This window comes from Lolium perenne, chromosome 6, assembly GCF_019359855.2.
Source record: "Lolium perenne isolate Kyuss_39 chromosome 6, Kyuss_2.0, whole genome shotgun sequence".
Lineage (NCBI taxonomy): Eukaryota > Viridiplantae > Streptophyta > Magnoliopsida > Poales > Poaceae > Lolium > Lolium perenne.
Window position 1 is genome coordinate 57,897,922 of NC_067249.2, and position 16,433 is coordinate 57,914,354.

Below are 16,433 nucleotides of genomic sequence, written 5' to 3' on the forward strand. Positions count from 1 at the left end.
TGTATTCAATTTCTTACGGAACCAACCTGCATTATGCTATCATAGAAGTGGGGTTACACTTGTGCTTACTACGCCACACTAAAACAGTTGAACCAAGGGTTTACCTCGTTCACTTCTATTTACATTTTCCGAACCGATTTTTGCTACTTTTACAATGAAATTGTAACCGGGCACATCAAGTAATTAGTAAATGATTTTTATTCTTAGATCGTCTTTCTTACAAGGTATAATTGTCCAAAAAAAGGTGAAGGAATAATCGATGGAGGGGATGGATCTATTAAATTTGGTGAAACTCAAAGCTGAGCTATGTTTAGGAAGTTGCGCATGATTCAGTGTACATGATCAGTTTTATGTTTTTGGTTCTGTTTCATCATGCCCTGGTTGGTACAAAATGCATCATGCTCATATTGAATTGGCAAGAGAACTTTAGGTTGTTTATAATTGTTGTACATGGAATTTTAATGGTTGATCCATGGTATATATTCATGCTCTGACTTTTTGAGAGTTCTAGAAAGGTTATGTACCCAATTTAAATACGAATACAATTTTCTCATTATAAATGAATTCAGAGAATATTTGGGGACCATAGACTATAGACTCTCACTTTTTATCTGGTCGAAATGATAAAGATCAAACTTAGCTTATTTTCCATCCATGTTAGAATATTATGTTGAATCTTGTATTGTTGACACTGATATGTATTAACATCAAACTCTATTATATATGAAATTGATGCTTTGAAATTGTCGACACTGATAGAATTCAGAATGGATGGAGGGACGATGCCTCATATTGGTGGGATGTTGCCTGGATCGGATGGAGGGACGGATCTCATCTACTTGGTGAACTCGATGGCCCACACGGTGGCATAGATGTATGTGGACTTGACGCCGGCGAATCCAGCTCCCCTGGCGAGGGCCTCGAACTCCCTCTCGTACCTCTCCCTGCCTCCGGGGCTGTGCGCGAGCATGATCATGTCGACGTGGAACACCCCCTGCGAGCTGGGCTTGGCCTCCGGGTTGACCGGCAGGATGCACTCGACGAGCACGACCTTGCCGTGCGCCGGCAGCGCGTCGTAGCAGTTCTTGAGCAGCGTGGCGCAGTGCTGGTCACTCCAGTCGTGGAGGATCCACTTCATGAGGATGGCGTCGCCCGAGGGCACCTCCTTGAACATGTCGCCGCCGACGTGGGTGACGCCCGGGAACGGCGGCGCCTCGGAGATTACGTGGGGGAGGTCGAAGTTGACGCCCTTGATGGCGGGGTAGTGGGCGGCGATGGCGGCCACAGTGGCGCCGACGCCGCCGGCGACGTCGACGAGGGTGCCGAGGCCCTGGAAGCCGTGGTAGAGCTCGAGGAGCTTCTTGGTGATGATGATGGAGTGGTTCTTCATCGCTTGGTTGAAGACGCGGTTGAAGCGCGGGTCCGTGCCGTTGTACTCGAACGCCGACATGCCGTACACCTTGTTGAACGGGATGCCGCCATCAAGCACCGCGTCCTTGAGGTAATACCTGAGGATTGATTTGGAGAACACATTTAATTTATTCACAAGAACTACTGTATATACCATCGTGTGAATTACGATTGGCATGAAAACATTATCTTGCTATCCAAGTAATGGGAGTTGGCCGATGTGCAACCAGTACTAGCAGGCAATAATTCGGCATGTGCTCTTGTTGCCACTTGTGTTCCGCGCGCGACAGGCAAGTAGATGCAATTGTCAGTTAGAGGTAACCTCGATCAGTTTCTACTCTGTCTACGGTGCACACGTACGGCAAAGCAGTGCCCAGAAATATTTTTAGCTAACTGACGCACGCCGAATAACGCTGAGGTCCTCTAGCTCCTACTATCACTGATTTAGAACTACGTACTATCCTGTTAGTGAAGCTCAATTTGGCAAAGAAGAAAGTCAGTTATGATGTACGCCAGCGACAGGAAATGGGCAAGGTAAGAAGAGGAACGATCTACGGAAACTAACTAACTCCACTGAGAGACTCACCAGCTCTCCATGAGGACCTTGTCCTGGTTCATGAGCGCGAGCGCCGCCATGGAGACGCCGTCCTCGTTGGGGTTGAGGAACTTGCACACGGGCGCGGCGCCGTAGCTCCGGGAGAGGCAGCCGTCCTTGCCCTCCTCCACCAGGCACGTCACGACGTTGTACGACGCCAGCAGCCGGAGCATGCGGTCTACCATGTCCGGCGCTTCCGGGTTCGCCGCGGACGGGAGCTTGGCGGCGACCTCGGTCGGGGTCAGCGACTTGCCGCCGGCGGCCACCAGGATCTCCAGGAGGCCAAGCTCGATGGCGTTCTTCAGCGTCATCGGGAGGATCGACGAGGAGGTGAGCTGGAGGGCGAACATGCACGCCTCCTCGTCGGCGCACGCGGCCATGTCGGCGGCGGTGGAGCCCATCGATCTCTACGATGCTGGTGATGGTGCTGGTGGGTGATTTTGGTGTGAGCGAGAGTGCTTTGCTGGGAGGATGAGCAGGGCTTATATATGCATGGGGCTTTCTAGCTTCACCAACCTTGGCAGGAATTTTAGTCTTTTTTTTTCTCCTTTTATTCTACACACACCACGTGTTTTCTTGTTCTAGCTAGGGAACAGGTGGTTTCCTTTTTAAACGGTGGCGGCTAACCTCCTTCTATGGGAGAGGGCTGCACGGCGTCTCTCCTAGGGCCCCTCCTGGGATTTTGACATGTCGACTTGTAGCGTTAATGTTGGAGCTCTCTCGTCCACCTAGTGCCCCATATATACGCTGTACTACGTATTAGGGCATCTCCAGCGGCGTGACGCATTTCAGACGCCCAAAAATGGTCGCGAGCGTCTGTTTGCGTCGCCCCGCGGACATATTTTGTCCGCTCGTCCGTTTGCGTCTGGGTGTGCTCCCACCGGGGCGATCCATTTTTTTGAATTGCAACATAGTACAAACATTAAAAGTAGTACATAAAAATGCATAAAAACTATAGAAAGTAGATCTATAGGCCTAGACTACTTTCTTCCTGACGGGCCGGCACCGTCGTTGCGTCCCTCCGTCGCCTGCTTCTCCGCCGCCTCCCGCGCGATCGCTATGGCTCGGTGCGCCGCCGCGTCCTCTTGCAGGCACTGCTCCAGCCTCGCGTTGGCGGCCTCGTCCTTGAGCGTCTCGAAAGACTCGACGAGGGGCCGCTGCTCGGCCGCCTTCTCCTCCGGCGTCGGCGCATCAGGGTCATCGGAGGACCAAGATATCTCCGAGTAAGAGTCCTCGGCTGCAGCGGCGGCCGCCAGCCTGCGCTGTTCCAGCTCGGCGTCCAACGCCGCGTGGCCCGCCAGCTCCTCCTGTGCTTCCTTCTCCGCTTCAGCTAGGGCCGCGGCGTCCTTGACCAAGTGGAGGAGATCGGTGCTATCTTCGGAGTCGAACTCCTCGGAGGAGCTCGACGCCGGAGGAGGTGGAGTGGGAGGTGAAGGTGGAGGTGGAGGCGCGGCAGCCTGGCCGCGTCCGGTGCTGCTCATGGTGGATCTGCTTGAGAGGAAGCGGCGCTACGGCAGCGGCGGCTAGGGTTTCTGGGGACGAGATGAGATGCCCGCGCCCCTGTATATATAGGTCGGAGGCAGGGCGACGACCGCGCCACGCGTGGCATCGCCATTACTACGTGCGCAGAGGTAGGCGACGGCCGCGCGCCACGCGAGGCATCGCCATTAATAACGCGGCCGCAGACTGCCGAAGCGACGCCTCGGTGCCAGTACTGGCGGAGAAGACGCATCGACGATGCGCACGCTCGCGGAAGCCGAGGCACGCAGCGCGCCGCCCGGAAGTAATGCCGCGGAAGACGAAGCAGTTGTGCCGCTGCTAGGCGGGCCCGTGCGAGGACCGAGCGGACATTTTCCGCGACCGCCGAGCGTCCGCCGAGACGCAAACCTGGCGCATATTTGGGCCAGGTTTGCGTCTCCGCGGACGGCCCGGTCACTTTGCGTCGCGTCGCTGGAGGTGGTGCACGACGCATTTCCGGTCACGGCGGACACAAACGGTCGCTCAGCGTCCGTTTGCGTCGCGCCGCTGGAGATGCCCTTAGGAAACACACCGATTGTAGAAGAAAACATACAAACGGCAACCTAGGGAAAACAAGCTCGTGTAGCCCGGCGGCGCTGGTTATAATCGATCTGAGCTTGCAGCTGAGAACAAACTGTCTGTGTATGCACTGGGTAGGACAAAGCGGAACAATTGGCTAGTCGTTCGTGAACATGAAGGCGCCGCCGCGGCATGTCAGTTTTACACGTTCCTCCATTGCCACCTATGGCCATGCTCCGGCAAGGTTTTGCGTTGGCGGCGCACTCCGGCATCTATTTTCCTGCAGCGGCAACAAGGAGTACGTTCCTGCCTATGTGCTTTGGCGCGGCTTCCGTGAAGAACGGCGACGGAAGAGAAGTCGTGGCGAGAGCTGGATTCTTGACTCTCGTCGCCGGCACTGGAGAGCTGGTTAGGGCCGCAGAGTCGCCGAGATCAACTCCTCGAGTCCTCGTCGCAGGAAGTTGGAGACGGCCAATGCGTATGTTTTCTCATCTGATAATTTGTGAGGTACAAGAACTACAAGGCTGGTACTCTGACTTAACGACCTTGCCGTCGGCACCCGACGCCGCCGCAGCCGGGGATACAGCAAGGCTTGTTTACCCCGCGGAGGTCCTATGTGTTTATCTTGTACAAACAGTGAAGATACGTACCTAAACCGTATGAATGGATATGGTATGAACTAGGTGGATGAGAGAGCTCCAAGATTAGCGCTACAAGTCAACGTGTCAAAATCCCACGAGGGGCCCTAGGAGGGACGCCGTGCGGCCCTCTCCCATAGAATTTTTTTTCCATCACGCACGTCTGGCTTCCACCGGCGTCGCAGTCCATCGGCGAGCAAGGGTATATGCTGGGCCGGCTGTACGACCTGGACGCGTCCAAGTACGGCAACGAGGCGCAGCTCAAATCCCTCATCGCGGCGCTCCACGGCAAGGGCGCCAAGGCCATCGCCGACATCGTCATCAACCACCGCACAGCGGAGCACAAGGACGGGCGGGGCATCTACTGCCTCTTCGAGGGCAGCACCCCCGACGGCGCCTCGACTGGGACCCCACATGATCTGCCGCGACGACCGGCCCTACGCCGACGGCACGGGCAACCCGGACACCGGCGCCGACTTCGGGGGCGCCCCGGACGTCGACCACCTCAACCCGACCGTCCAGAAGGAGCTCATCCAGTGGCTCAACTGGCTCAAGACCGACATTGGCTTCGACGCCTGGCGCCTCGACTTCGCCAAGGGCTACTCCGCCGACGTCGCCAAGGTGTACATAGACGACACAGAGCCCAATTTCGCGGTGGCCGAGATATGGACCTCGCTGGCCTACGGCGGGGACGGCAAGCCGAACCTGAACCAGGACGAGCACCGGCAGGAGCTGGTGAACTGGGTGAACCGGGTCGGTGCCTCTGGACCCGCCACCACGTTCGACTTCACCACCAAGGGCATCCTCAACATCGCCGTGGAGGGCGAGCTGTGGCGGCTCTGCGGCGCTGACGGCAAGGCGCCCGGTATGATCGGGCGACTGCCTAGCAAGGTCGTCACCTTCGTCGACAACCACGATACCGGCTCCACGCAGCACATATATGTGGCCATTCCCATTCGACCGGGTCATGCAGGGTTACGCCTACATCGTCACGCACCCGGGGACACCATGCATCGTGAGTCATCCTGATCAACTCTTCAGTTCTGAACTGTATTTTGTTCATAAATAACAAAATCATGACTGAACTGACGATGGTAACAATGTGTTTTTTTTCAGTTCTAGAACCACTTCTTCGACTGGGGCCATAAGGAGGAGATCGAACACCTCGTATCTGTTAGGACACGACATGGAATTCACAACGAAAGCGAGCTGAGGATCATGGAGGCCGATGCCGACCTTTACCTCGCCGAGATCGACGGCAAGGTCATAGCAATGACAATACAACCACCACCATGACAACATCTGAACTTTAGACTCTTCAAAAGCGACGCCTCCAAGAAGGGAACGGTGCACCAACACCATCGTCCCACGATCAAAGATCTTAGGTTTTCACCCTGAAGATAATCCGCACTTTCAAAATAATGCTTTCAACAAGGTCATTGCCAGACACAACCAACTTCACCTGTGCTGCCGCCCCCACTTTCATACTACTGCTGCAAGCCCAGAACACCAAGCAAGTTCATCACCAGCACATAGACTTAGACCTCCATTGATAGTACTCCAAATCCGGCCATCATGATATTCTCCACCTCTGACTTCACCCAGGACCAAAATGGCGTCGTATGGCAAGAAAGAACAAAGCTTCGCGCCGCTCCCTCCGAAACCAAACGGTCGGAATAAACGCATGGGTGCACACGACCGAATACCTTCCTGTCCAGCAAACTCCAAGCAATATGTGCACTGTTACATTCGCTGGTGGTGCCTTTCGGAACTCAACACTCTGGCCAGATCGAGAAGGACAAGCCTCAGGCAGGTCTTCATCTTCGCACAAGAGCAACCCTAGGACCGCCACCTTTATTTAGGTCGTACCCCAACACCGCCGACCATCCCAGGCCAACCGAAGCAACACAGAGACACCAGAAAGACCTGGGCAACGCCCTGCTGACAAGGGATTAACTTGTGAATGCCTACAGATTATAGATTTGGGTTTTCACATGTGGTGACCCGGCATACCACTGCATGGTGTAGTATGCAAGTCTGATATAACACCAATGAAACACCGTTCCACTAGTATTATATCGCTCAGAGTGGTACAACAGAAACATATGCGAGTCCAAGGTATGTCTATAGAATTACAACATTGACTCTGTTACATAAGATCATCACAGCCTCCTACTTTAGAATAAGGTAAAACTGCAAATAAACTCCAGAAGAACGGCTCGTAGTCTAGTCTTATCACGAACTCTATTTGTAGAGTGTTTAACTAGCTATAGAGGCTATGAATAGATTCTAGCTAAATAGGAGCTAGGTTTAGGGAGCTAGTTCCCTTCTACTGCTTAATCTAAGTTTTCTCCCTGGTGGATGTGGTATATGACTCTTCCGGCAGGTTCCTGTCCCTTGAAGTAGGTGTTGACTCCTCGGTCTTCGAGTTGTACTGTAGATACTCCTACGATACCTCCATATCTAAGCAGGGGATTTAAGAGTGGGATGAGTACGAGCGTACTCAACAAGTTCATTATAGGAAAGAGGTGTTTAATGCACTAGCTACGGCATTAGACAAGAAAGTCTAATACCAATGCGGGTTTTCATAACCATTTGTTCAAAAGGTTGCTTTTATTTAGAAGAACTATGTCCGCCAGCCTTCACCGGTTTACTAGAACTTCATGGAGTTCCTTTTCCGCAGCGTTCGCAGTTCCAAACCCGGAACAGGGAGTGACAAGTCACGATTCATTACACTCTGCAGAGGTATGTTGCTTTACCCATAAGAGATCTTAACCTTGGTGCCAACCGGGCAATTTCCCCGTCCACACTTCTGTTGGTGTGAGGCCCGGTATAAGGTCTTAGCCAATCATATTCCTCCGCTACCTCGTACACCCACCCTTTGTTGCAAACTCCGACCCTGGGTCCTCGCCGGTGTTCTTATACCAATTAAGGATGGCCCCCGGCCACGACAACAGTTCTGGGATCGAACCAAAACTCCTTCGCCGGGAGATGCAACCCATCATAGACCGCAATACCGTGGGGACTTAGGGTTCCCCAACCTCACCGCTTGTCCCTCGGGATACAAGTGTCTACGGTCATTTCCGTGGGGACTTAGGGCTCCCCAACCTCACCGCTTGTCCCTCGGGATACAAGTGTCTACGGTAAAGCGCATCCGTTGATGTACAAGAGGTGGAAATACGATTGACTACTCCGTCCCACTCCAGATCTTATGGTTAACACGAGTTTTACGGCACAAGAATCACTGGACGACATTTGTTGTTTAATCCTAGATGGATATAAACCCTTGCAATGGAACCTCCACCATATCAACACATACCATGGTTCCATTGCCCACCACATAGTCATATTCATAGTTATGAAAATAGTACTTTTGCTTTTCATGCAAGAGTGATAAGTATAGTACTTTGCAAGTAATTTGGTAAAAATACTCAAATGACATGAGCAAGCGATGAACTTGCCTTTCTTGACTGAAAGATTATGCAGACAAGGTCTTCGTTACGCAATAACTCCAATTTCTGAAATAGCATCATCGTCCGGTAAGGACGATGTTTAAAAGATTGCCAAGGATGCAATAATGCATAAGTATGAGATGCAATCGCTCTAAGCGTGACCTAACCCCGATGATTTAGGATTAGTGAGTTGTAATGATTAGTTCAGGTTGTGTTGCACTTTTAGATAGTTCACAAACAAGGTTCTTATTAAGGTTGATTACATGGTATTATAAATAAGCAATGCAATATATCACAACAATAATATTACAAGCACACATTAATGAGAATTGGTATAATCCTAACATGTAATGAATAGTGGTTGATTTTAGCACTATATGTCATGGTTAATGATTGATTATCATATACTTCAAAAGAATAACTTTTGAAGAACATGTTCTTTAATAAAGAACAAGTATGATAATTAGGGTTGTGGAGCTCTATGGTTTACTATGGTTTCAACTAGTGTCTGGAGTAAGTATTAGATGGATCCAAAAAATGTTGGATTCATCGTTAGCTAAAGATCACATGGTTTTAGTGAAGCACATCTAAGCAAATCATTATACATAGGTGCTACCAAGGTTGGTATACCTTGCTAATGATGGCTGGCTAGGGTTTATGGATCTTATTAGGTATAGTGGATGACTATTCTATATCTTCTTCAAAGGAATAACTTTTGAAGAACATACTTCTTAACTAATAAGAAGTATCTCAATTAGAATTGGGTGGTCTAGGGTTTGCTATTGGATCTACTAAGTAAGGAATAGTTAGTTCCTATATAGGATGATGCATAATTCTTTAGTGCTTGCAGGTTTTAGTGGAGTATGATTAATGATGCAAAGTATTAGGCATGGTTGCTGATACATCTCTGACGTATCGATAATTTCTTATGTTCCATGCCACATTATTGATGATATCTACATGTTTTATGCATACTTTATGTCATATTTATGCATTTTCCGGCACTAACCTATTAACGAGATGCCGAAGAGCCAGTTGCTGTTTTCTGCTGTTTTTGGTTTCAGAAATCCTAGTAAGGAAATATTCTCAGAATTGGACGAAATCAACGCCCAGGGTCCTATTTTGCCACGAAGCTTCCAGAAGACCGGAGGGGAGACGAAGTGGGGCCACGAGGTGCCGCCACAACAGGGCGGCGCGGCCCAGGTGCTGGCCGCGCGGCCCTGGCGTGTGGGGCCCTCGTGTGGCCCCCTGACCTGCCCTTCCGCCTACTTAAAGCCTCCGTCGCGAAACCCCCAGTACCGAGAGCCACGATACGGAAAACCTTCCAGAGACGCCGCCGCCGCCAATCCCATCTCGGGGGATTCAGGAGATCGCCTCCGGCACCCTGCCGGAGAGGGGAATCATCTCCCGGAGGACTCTTCGCCGCCATGGTCGCCTCCGGAGTGATGAGTGAGTAGTTCACCCCTGGACTATGGGTCCATAGCAGTAGCTAGATGGTTGTCTTCTCCTTATGTGACATAGGCATACCCAATGGGCCTGCCGAATATGGTACCCGGGGTTTACTGAAGGCCCACGACCCGAAGAAGAAGGAGAATCGAGAGCCCAAGTTGTTACTAAGGAAAGCTAGAGTTGTAGTAGGAGTTGTCGTTTGTAATCTTGCGGGATGGGTTGGAAACCCTCCCGGACTCTGTAAACTTGTGTATCACGAATCCCTCGGCTCCGCCTCCTATATAAGGGGGAGTCGAGGGACAAAGAGAGGATCGAATTTACTATCAACATAACCCTAGTTTTATATTCGTCGAGTACTTTTCGGCTGAAACCTTCGAGATCTACTTGTCCTCTACATCTAACTAAACCCTAGTCTACAATCCGTAGGCATTGACAAGTTAATACCTTGTCAATTGGCGCCGTCTGTGGGATCTAGAGGCGACAAGGAGCTGATCTCGATGGCACGTTCAAGATCGTCGACTTCATCAGTAGCAAGCAACATCATGGACAGAGGTAAACAGATCGAAACTGGTCTCGTTGATTTTATCCCTCACCGCCCTCCCGTTTGGAAGCATATGCGTATCTGGAGGAGCCCATGAAGATGACGTTTGGAAAGTTCCACTTCCGCGTCGAGAAAGAAGGAGCGTATCGTCTCGAAGTTCCGATCTCGTCGGGATTATCGGCGGTTAGTCCTGATTTCTCAAACTCAGTATCATCCATCGAGTCAAGCGACAAGAAGATTTCGTCGCCACGCTTCATCGGCAGCAGGGCAAGCGAAAAACTCGCCAAAATCTTCAGCGACATGTCCTTCGAGTCATCTGCGGACTCCTATATAAGCGATGATTCGAGCGACACCGACAGCTTCGACTTCATCGATAGATCCGTCTCTATTGGGAAGGTCTTCACCAATCTCTATGATGGTGTCACCAAACCAAGCAAAGTGAAAACTCCAAAATATCACCAAGTTTATGCCATTGGAGAAGCAAGTCGCGATCAAGGGGAAACATCAGAGGCTTTCGACGATTTGGGAAACCCCTATGTCGATCCCTCAGATCTAAGGAGAGGTTTGGGCACTAAATATGTCGGGCCCACACCACGTGCTAGAGTTCAACTTCCACAAGCAGCCTGGGATAGAGCTGCGAAAGCTTTAGATGGCTCTGAACCAATGGAGACAACTGCTACGGTCGAAGAACTGCAAGCTTATCAATATAGACTCGCCCGAGCCGGAAGAGAATTGGAAAAACAGACAGATGCTTTGAACAGAAGAAAGAAGGCAGCTTCCGCATCAAGCAGGCGACGAGCGGAATTAAATCGACAATCAGAAACTTCGGGAGATAAGTCACAGAGAAGCTCGGAGGAGAGCAAGATCTCGGCTGCAAAATATACCGGAAGCTGAAAGAGAGACTCTAATCCAAAACCTCGACATGTCCTTTATGTCAATCGACACGAGGGGGAATATTATCCCAAAAACACCGGAAGCAGGGTACATGGCGACACAAGCTTTCATCTTAGCGTCCAGGCCACCTCCCGGAGATCCAAGAGAAGCGTTGTACAACATGGCCATGGCAGGATGTGGAGCCATGGGAGCAGCGTTCACAGCTACACCTCCCGAAGGAACTGCAAGGCAAAATAGTCCGAGACCCACCGCAGCAGTGCAAGATCCACCAAGAGCGAGTGGAGCTAGAGACACAACAACTCAGGCCAGAGTTGATAGAGCGCGACAAGAAAGAAGGGAACGTCGGCATTCACCAGAACTCGTTGAAGAGGACATGTGTGGACTTCCATGTTTCACACGACGGGTCCGAAAAACTCGAGTTCCATCAGGATTCAAGCTACCCGATAGTTTCAAGAAATTCGATGGCCTGCAAGACCCCGAGGATTGGCTAGTCGATTACCTCGAGACAGTAAAATTGATAGGCGGGACCAGAGCGACAGCCATGCAGAGCATCCAGATACATCTGAGCGGAGCCGCCAGATCATGGATAAAGAAGCTTCCCCCAGGTTCCATCGATAGCTGGGAAAGTTTTGAGGACGTGTTTATAAAGAATTTCCGGTCAACCTGCAAGAAACCTGCGACACTAGAGGAGTTGAGGTCATGTCGACAAAAGCATGATGAATCAATGAGGAAGTACATCCAAAGGTGGAACATCATCAAAAACTCGGCAGAAAATATATCTGACGAAAGAGCGATAGATGCATTTGTTGCAGGAGTTCGACGAGGAGATTTCGTGGAAGACTTGGGGAGGACAAACCCAAGAACAGTATCAGCATTAATGGAAATAGCAAACAGATGGGCAGATGGTGAAGATGCGGTACATAACAAACGACATGGGTCCCCAGAGGAAGATCGCAGTCGAAATTTCCAAAATAGACGCCGATTTCCCCGTCAATTTTCAAGTTACGATGCACCTGGCCAGATATCGGCTGGTTTTCGGGGAAACAATGGAGGAAACAGTAGAGATGACTACCAGAGAAGCAACACACAGCAAGGCGACAATAGAGATAACAGGCAAAATAGCGGGTCAAGGTTTCAAAGACCTTTTGTGTCCCCCGAAGAAATGATGAACGGGCCGTGCCAAATGCATTTCTTTCTCGACAGCAATGGAAAAAGACAGTCAGGACACTTGCAAAAGGATTGCCAAAATTTCCAGGCAATGTTAAGATGGGCAGGACATGCAAATGCTCAGGCAGCGCACAGAAATCCTCAAGGACCTAGGACTGAGATTCACCTGCCGCCTCCTCCCGCGATTACAGATGAAAATCGACATCAGCTCAGAATAGCGGCAGCACCTGCTCCACCACCCTATGTTGATCCTAACTCTAACGGAGCGGTCTCGATGATTCAGAAAGGCAGGCCATCCAATAGAGCTCAGAAAGTAATATCGCGACAGGTGTTTATGGCAAAGAAAATGCCACCACCAACAGTCGAGTACCTTAACTGGTCAGGGCAAGATATTGGCTTCACAATAGCTGATCATCCACAGCAAGTTCCTCGACCCGGGCAGTCAGCACTGATCTTACCAGCAGTAATCGCGGGATTCGATGTATCTCGAGTATTCATAGATGGCGGCAGCAGTTTAAACCTTATGTATGCAGATACGCTAAGGAAGATGAATATTTCCCTCGCAAATTTGAAACCAACCGACACACGGTTCCACGGCATCACACCAGAGAAGCCAAGTTACCCACTGGGGAGGATCAATCTCGACGTACAGTTTGGGACCCGAGAAAACTACAGGATAGAAAGGTTGGAATTCGAAGTTGTGGATTTCCCGTCGCAGTATCACGCTTTATTGGGACGACCAGCATATGCCAGGTTTATGGCGGTACCACATTACACGTACCTGCTTTGGAGGTTACCCGGACCTAAGGGACCAATCACAGTCAAAGGAAGCTTCGCGTTAGCCGATAAATGTGACAAAGATTTTCATCGACTATCAGAAACTTTCGGGATGCAGGCAGAGTACGCAGCATCAAGGCTCTTGACTGATTATGATGTGCTGCCAGACGTAGGGAGGCCCAACAAGGAATCAACTTTCAACACCACCAAAGATTCTAAGGAAGTGCAGATTCACCCGACAGATCCGAAGAAAACGACGTCCATCGCAACAAACATGGACCTCGCATAGGAAAGCGCGCTCATCGAGTTCCTCCGTGAGCACTGGAAAATCTTCGCATGGTGTCCAGCTGACATGCCAGGAGTACCCAGGGAACTTGCCGAGCACCACCTAAACTTGGATCCAATAGCGAGACCAATCAAACAACCGTTGCGGCGTTTTTCGGAACCAAACCGCAAAGCCATGCTATCAGAAATTGACCGACTTAGAGAAGTTGGTTTCATCAAAGAGATATCTACCGAGGCCACTTGGGTAGCTAACCCAGTGATGGTGCCGAAGAAAAACACGAAAGTCCTTCGCATGTGTGTCGACTTTACGTGCCTCAATAAACATTGTCCAAAGGATCACTTTCCCCTCCCAAGGATCGATCAAATTATCGACTCCACGGCAGCATGTGAACGTCTTTCCTTCCTGGACGCATATTCTGGATACAACCAGATCAGATTAAAAGAAGATGACGAAGCCAAAACAGCGTTCATCACACTGTATGGCGTATTTTGTTACAAAACAATGCCTTTCGGGTTGAAAAACGCGGGAGCAACATATCAACGGATGATGCAAAAATGCTTAGCAACACAGATTGGGAAAAATGTACAAGTATACATCGACGACGTCGTCATCACATCAAAAAAGGGGGCAACATTAATCGAGGACTTGAAGGAAACTTTCGACAACCTCGACAAGTTTTGTCTCAAATTGAATCCGATGAAATGTTCTTTCGGCGTCCCTGCAGGAGAACTTCTCGGGTTCCTAGTTTCAGCGAGAGGGATTGAAGCAAATCCCGAAAAAATCCAAGCTATCGTAACAATGAGGAAGCCAACAAAGTTGAAGGAAATACAGCAGTTAACTGGGCGAGTCGCAGCTTTAAGCAGGTTCGTTGCCAGGCTGGGAGAAAAGGCGCTACCATTCTACGCCTTAATCAAACAAGGAGAGAAGTTCCAGTGGAACGAAGATGCAGATAGGGCCTTCGAGGACCTCAAACGGAAAATTTCGACACCACCAATTCTAGTGGCGCCAAAAGAGAAAGAACCGCTCCTGTTATATATTGCGGCTACACCTCAGGTGGTCAGCACGGCGCTAGTTGTCGAAAGAGAAGAAGAAGGAAAACTCCATGGAGTGCAGAGGCCAGTATATTTCATCAGCGAAGTATTATCGCCTTCAAAACAGAGGTACCCGCAGTACCAAAAGCTAGCATATGGAGTATTCACAACCGCAAGAAAATTGCGCCACTATTTTTCGGCGCATCCGATAATAGTGGTCAATGAGGCGCCTTTATCCAACATACTCAATAATCCAGAAGCCACAGGCCGTGTCTCCCTTTGGGGAATAGAACTTTTCCCTCGGGACATCACGTATGAAAAATAAAAGGCAATAAAGTCACAAATTCTACCAGACTTCATCGCAGAGTGGATGGAGTTGCAAAACACAGGACCTCCGGATTTATCGAGAACCTGGACTATGAACTTCGACGGGTCCAAAAGGTTAGAAGGAGCTGGAGCAGGGGTGATACTCATATCACCTAAAGGCGACAAATTGAAATACGTCCTGCGGATGACGTTCCAAAACGCATCTAATAATGAGGCAGAATATGAAGCCCTTATACATGGGATGAAGATGGCGAAAGCCTGTGGCACAACTCGACTAAAAATATTTGGCGACTCACAATTGGTAGCTCAGCAAGTCATGAACCAATGTGATGCGGTCAATGATAGCATGGTGGCGTACAAAGAGATGTATAATGAGCTAGAGAAGCTGTTTGACGGATGCGAAGTAAAGCACATCAGTAGGCTGAGCAATGATGAAGCCGACGTTCTTGCAAACATTGGGTCGCAGTGCCTCGCAATTCCTCCAGGTGTGTTCTGGGAAGAGATAACAGAAAGATCCACGAAGCCGAGGAAATTAACAAAGAAGGAGAAGAACGAGAAACCCTCGGGGGCTGCGAAAGAAACATTGGAAGAAGAAGAAGAGGAACAGGACCTAGTACTGATGGTGCAAATCCCATGGATGCAGGCGTACATATCATACATCCTAAGAAAGACAATACCCGACGATCCAGTTGAAGCAAGGCGAGTTATCAGGCGATCCAAAGCTTTCACAGTGGTTAAAGGGGAGTTGTACAAACGAAGTATTTCGGGTGTGTTACAAAGGTGCGTCACACCCGAAGAAGGAAGGATAATTCTGAAGGATGTGCATGAAGGAGTATGTGGTCACCATGCAAGCAGTCGAGCTATTGCAGCCAAGGTTTTTCGAGCTGGATTTTACTGGTTGACAGCAATCGAGGACGCGAAAGAAATCGTGCGCACTTGCGACGCGTGCCAGAGATTCGCCGCAAAACCCCACTCTCCGGCAGCAGAATTGATGCCCATACCCTTATCTTGGTCCTTTGCTCAGTGGGGTCTCGACATGGTGGGAAAATTACACAAGGCCTCGCCAGGAGGATACGAGTATATGCTCGTCGCTGTCGACAAATTCACCAAGTGGATAGAAGCGAAACCGATAAATTCACCAGACGCAGCGTCAGCCATAAAGTTCGTAAAGAGCATCGATTTTCGCTTTGGAGTACCTCATAGTATCGTCACAGACAACGGTAGCAACTTTACGTCGAATGAATTCAAGGCGTACTGCGCAGAAGTGGGCATCAAATTGCACTTCGCGTCAGTTGGGCACCCGCAAACAAACGGTCAAGTCGAGAAAGCCAATGGTATTATCTGCAATGGTATCAAAAAACGCCTACTAGGACCGCTTGAAAAGGCTCGACACACCTGGCCAGAAGAACTGCCAAATGTTTTGTGGAGTATTCGAACAACACCAAACACGGCGACACAAGAAACTCCGTTCTTTTTAGTCCACGGAGCTGAGGCAGTACTACCGATCGAAATAGAGCATGACTCCCCAAGAGTCACAGAGTATGACGAAGAAACTTCAAGAAGAGCTCTGGAGGACGATATGGATGCACTCGATGAAGCTCGGGATGAAGTACTCTCACGAGTCACCAAGTACCAGCAGGATCTGAAAAACTACCACAGTCGACGATTGCGGCCAAGATCTTTCCAGGTCGGTGATTTGGTCTTACGACTCAATCAGCAAAGTACTGAAAAGCTCGAGTCACCATGGCTGGGCCCTTACGTCGTTACGGAAGTAATCGAAGGAGGAGCGTACAGGATCAAAGACAAGAAGACAGGGGTTCCCGAGAAAA

The 16,433-nt window shown here is 50.0% G+C and overlaps 1 protein-coding gene and 1 pseudogene across 1 annotated transcript; one reads left to right on the plus strand and one right to left on the minus strand.

Moving 5' to 3' along the window:
- Positions 1–717: 717 nt before the first annotated feature.
- Positions 718–2,445, minus strand: LOC127308086 (flavone O-methyltransferase 1-like). Its single transcript, XM_051338854.2, has 2 exons — positions 1,997–2,445; positions 718–1,508 (listed from the first exon to the last, which is right to left on the minus strand). Exons 1-2 carry the CDS (start codon positions 2,404–2,406, stop codon positions 836–838), a joined length of 1,083 nt encoding a protein of 360 aa, XP_051194814.1. The 5' UTR covers positions 2,407–2,445; the 3' UTR covers positions 718–835.
- A 1,822-nt stretch (positions 2,446–4,267) lies between these two features.
- The window catches only part of LOC127310503 (alpha-amylase type B isozyme-like), a 54,470-nt pseudogene continuing 42,304 nt past the window's right edge, over positions 4,268–16,433 (plus strand).

Excerpts from the sequence above, each read along its gene's own strand:
- LOC127308086 (XM_051338854.2), bottom strand. The coding sequence starts at position 2,406 with ATGGGCTCCACCGCCGCCGACATGGCCGCGTGCGCCGACGAGGAGGCG. Across the intron at positions 1,509-1,996 it reads AAGGTCCTCATGGAGAGCTG|GTATTACCTCAAGGACGCGG; the intron begins GTGAGTCTCTCA and ends ATCAATCCTCAG.